Consider the following 3029-nt stretch of genomic DNA (forward strand, 5'->3'; position numbering starts at 1 on the left):
TCGTTTTCAACAGGAAATGTTGAGTGCATATAACATCTGATAGAACTTTGAAATCAATGTTAGATTACCATTGGAATGTTGTCTGTAATGAAATTACAGAACATTGAATTCGCTGTTAGTCTTCAGTGAGAAACGTTTATGTCCAACAGCAGGACTACAGAACTTTGAATTCAGGGATAGATTTCAAAGGGCAATTGAATATTATACACAATTGAATTACAGAACTCGACCTTTCTGTTAGTTTTCTTGCACAACCTATGTTGGTATTGAAGCAGCTTCTAATCTTTTCACTTAACGGTTAGTTTTCATTAGTAAATGATGCTAGTACATAACTGTCTAATAGCACATTGCATTCACTCTTAGTTTTCCACGGGATAAATTCTTCCTAGACAACAGGATTATGGAACTTTGAATTGAACATTACTATTCATTGGGAAATGTTCAGAAACAAAAGAGGACTATGAAACATTGAATACAGGGTTAGTTATGACAGCCAGTTTGTTTACACTAGAGAACAGGACAGTCATCTTGACATTGACGATGAGTTTTCAATTAGAAACCAAAGAATCCAAGATGTCCTACTCTTTCAATTCTATGGGATTTCTTTTTTTTTCCCCTTCACCTCTTTTATAGGTCTGGATTATCAGAGGGTGGCGGGGCTTGGGCTTCCCTGGCTCTGCTTAAAAATCGTCATGGCTTTCTGTTCCGTATTGGAGGGGGGGTGTGCAGGGACTCCTTTGGTAAAGTTCTTGGTCTCTTCTTGCTGGATAGATGAGGCTTGATGCGGTGTGAGGAGATGTAGTCGCTCTTTCAGAGGTCCCAGGTGGGCTTTACCCACCTGGGTGGTTAGTGCGCTACCTCGTACTACTACCAGGAGGCGACTGTTCCCTCTGGCTCGTTCTTCCTTGGAGGCTGGCTGGCGGAGTGGGGAATGGGAGGAGGGCAGAAGGTGTAGAGCGCCGTAGCGGAGGGCTTGCGGTGGCTGAAGCGAGATCTAGGAGACCTGGTGCTGTGTTGGCTGGGAGTCCCGTGTTGGCATGCTGATTTAGGGATCCTGGGTCCCCTTGAAGGAATGCTGGGGGAGGGGAGCCCCGGGGCAGTGGTCAAAGCAGTGGGAGCTGTTCTTTCTCTCATTTACCAGGAGACCCTTCATAGCAGGTCAGGGGGACACTGCTGCCTTTCCAGGTACGCACACCCTCCCTTCCGGTAGCACTGGGCTGTGGTGGAAGTAAGTGGGGAGGCAGCGGCACTGGGTTTTTTAATGCATAGATAGGGCCAGCTCAGAACCCCGCTCCCCAACTCCCCAAGTGGATGGAATTTCACAAATTCCCCCAAGAGCACATAGCAAAGGCAAAGATGGAAAGAAAAAGGTGCATAGGAAAAAAACAAAACCAAAACAGCCCAGGTTTTCTCTCTCACCACCGCTGGCTTCCCCCCAACTCCGGGTCCCCGACCCGGCTCGGGCGGCGGCGGCAGTGGCTGTTCCCAGCACGTCTTGAGCACCTGTTGCAGATGGAGGCGCACGTCCACTGCCGACTCCCAGGGCACCATGTGGGCACGGAAGGAGCTGGGCTCGGCTTTCTGCACCTCCTGGATGAGGCGGTGCATGGGGTAGCCACGGCGCGGGAAGGCCACGTCCGTGGCCTCCAGCAACCCCATGGGGCAGAAGTCGTTGGCGCCGTCGCCCACGTAGAAGAGGCTCTCGAACTGCACGCCGTCGCGGGCGCGCTCACGCAGGTAGTCACTGAGCACCTTGTGCTTGCACATGTTGGCGGGACAGCGCATGCAGCTGTGTGTGTGGAAGGGACGCAGCGACAGCAGTCCTCGCACGTCGGGCCCGGATGGGTTGCTGAGGATGCGACAGAACAGGCTGTGGTGGCCCGCGGCGCGCAGGGCGCTCTCCACACCGAACATGTTGGCATCCGAGATGAGGATCACCTCGAAGCACGAGCCCTGCTTGGCTACGAACTGCAGCAGGTCGCTCATGCCTGGTGACAGGGGGATGGCCTCGTAGAAGGCGCGCAGGTCCCTCGGCCGCACGCCCTGCTCGCCCAGGTACTTGAAGACCCGTTGCCTGTACTCGTTGTAATAACCCTTGCGGTAGGTGGCACGGAGGCTCTCCGGTAGTTGCTGGCCTGGGGCGGCGCGCACGATGGAGTCGTCACTGTTTTCATCCATGATGGTCTCGTCGAAGTCAAAGGTGAGTAGGAAGCGCGGGGCGCCCTGCGCAGCCATCCCGCCGTCCCTAGAAAGGCACCGCAGGCTAGCGACTGGAAAACACCCGGTCATGGTTAGCACATCACCCGAGCACCACCTCTACAGACTTTGTTGGCCTCCAGCTGTTGTCCAAAACTCGTGTGTGTGAGGGGAGGGGGAGGCAGCAGCGGCTTCAGTCTGTCCCGGCTTGAGTTTGGAGTGTAAAGAGGGAAGGGGGGTTCTAGGTAAGCTGTCTGGATGCAGGATGGAGTCAGGGGTGCTTGCGGGAATTGAGGGAGGGACTCGGTGTCTATCCACCCCCCACCGGGTTTCTGAGCTCCGGGCTCCCCGTGTCCCGTCAGTCCCAAGGGACTGTGGATGGTGCGCATCTGGGCTGGCCCCTCCACCTAGACCCCATCTCTATGGGATTTTTCAATAGCAACTGATCCTACCAGATATCCAGTGAATGACACTGTCAATTACACTTACTTTAAGATGGGAATTGAGCTTCCTACAAAATACGATCATAGAACGATGAATTCGCTCCTACTTTTGAAAGAGTATTGTTTATTTTACACAGTTTTCAACGGGAAATATTCTCACTATTCACACAGTTCTAGCCCTTTGAATTCATGTTCGTTTTCAACAGGAAATGTTCCGAGCATATAACTTGTGATAGAAACTTGAAATCAATCTTAGATTACCATTTGAATGTTGTCAGTAATGAAATTACAGAACATTGCATTCGCTGTTAGTCTTCAGTGAGAAACGTTCATGTCAAAGAGCGGGACTACAAAACTTTGAATTCAGGGATAGATTTCAAAGGGCAATTG

At 51.8% G+C, this 3029-nt stretch overlaps 1 protein-coding gene across 1 annotated transcript; it reads right to left on the reverse strand.

The window, feature by feature from the left end:
* Positions 1-643: 643 nt before the first annotated feature.
* LOC123464415 (phosphoethanolamine/phosphocholine phosphatase-like) lies at positions 644-2491 on the reverse strand. The gene is made up of 2 exons (XM_045161268.1): positions 1420-2491; positions 644-982 (listed from the first exon to the last, which is right to left on the reverse strand). The coding sequence occupies exons 1-2, from the start codon at positions 2287-2289 to the stop codon at positions 644-646; spliced, it is 1209 nt and encodes a 402-aa protein (XP_045017203.1). The 5' UTR covers positions 2290-2491.
* Positions 2492-3029: the final 538 nt, after the last annotated feature.

This window comes from Jaculus jaculus, chromosome 11 (genome assembly GCF_020740685.1).
Source record: "Jaculus jaculus isolate mJacJac1 chromosome 11, mJacJac1.mat.Y.cur, whole genome shotgun sequence".
Classification (NCBI taxonomy): domain Eukaryota; kingdom Metazoa; phylum Chordata; class Mammalia; order Rodentia; family Dipodidae; genus Jaculus; species Jaculus jaculus.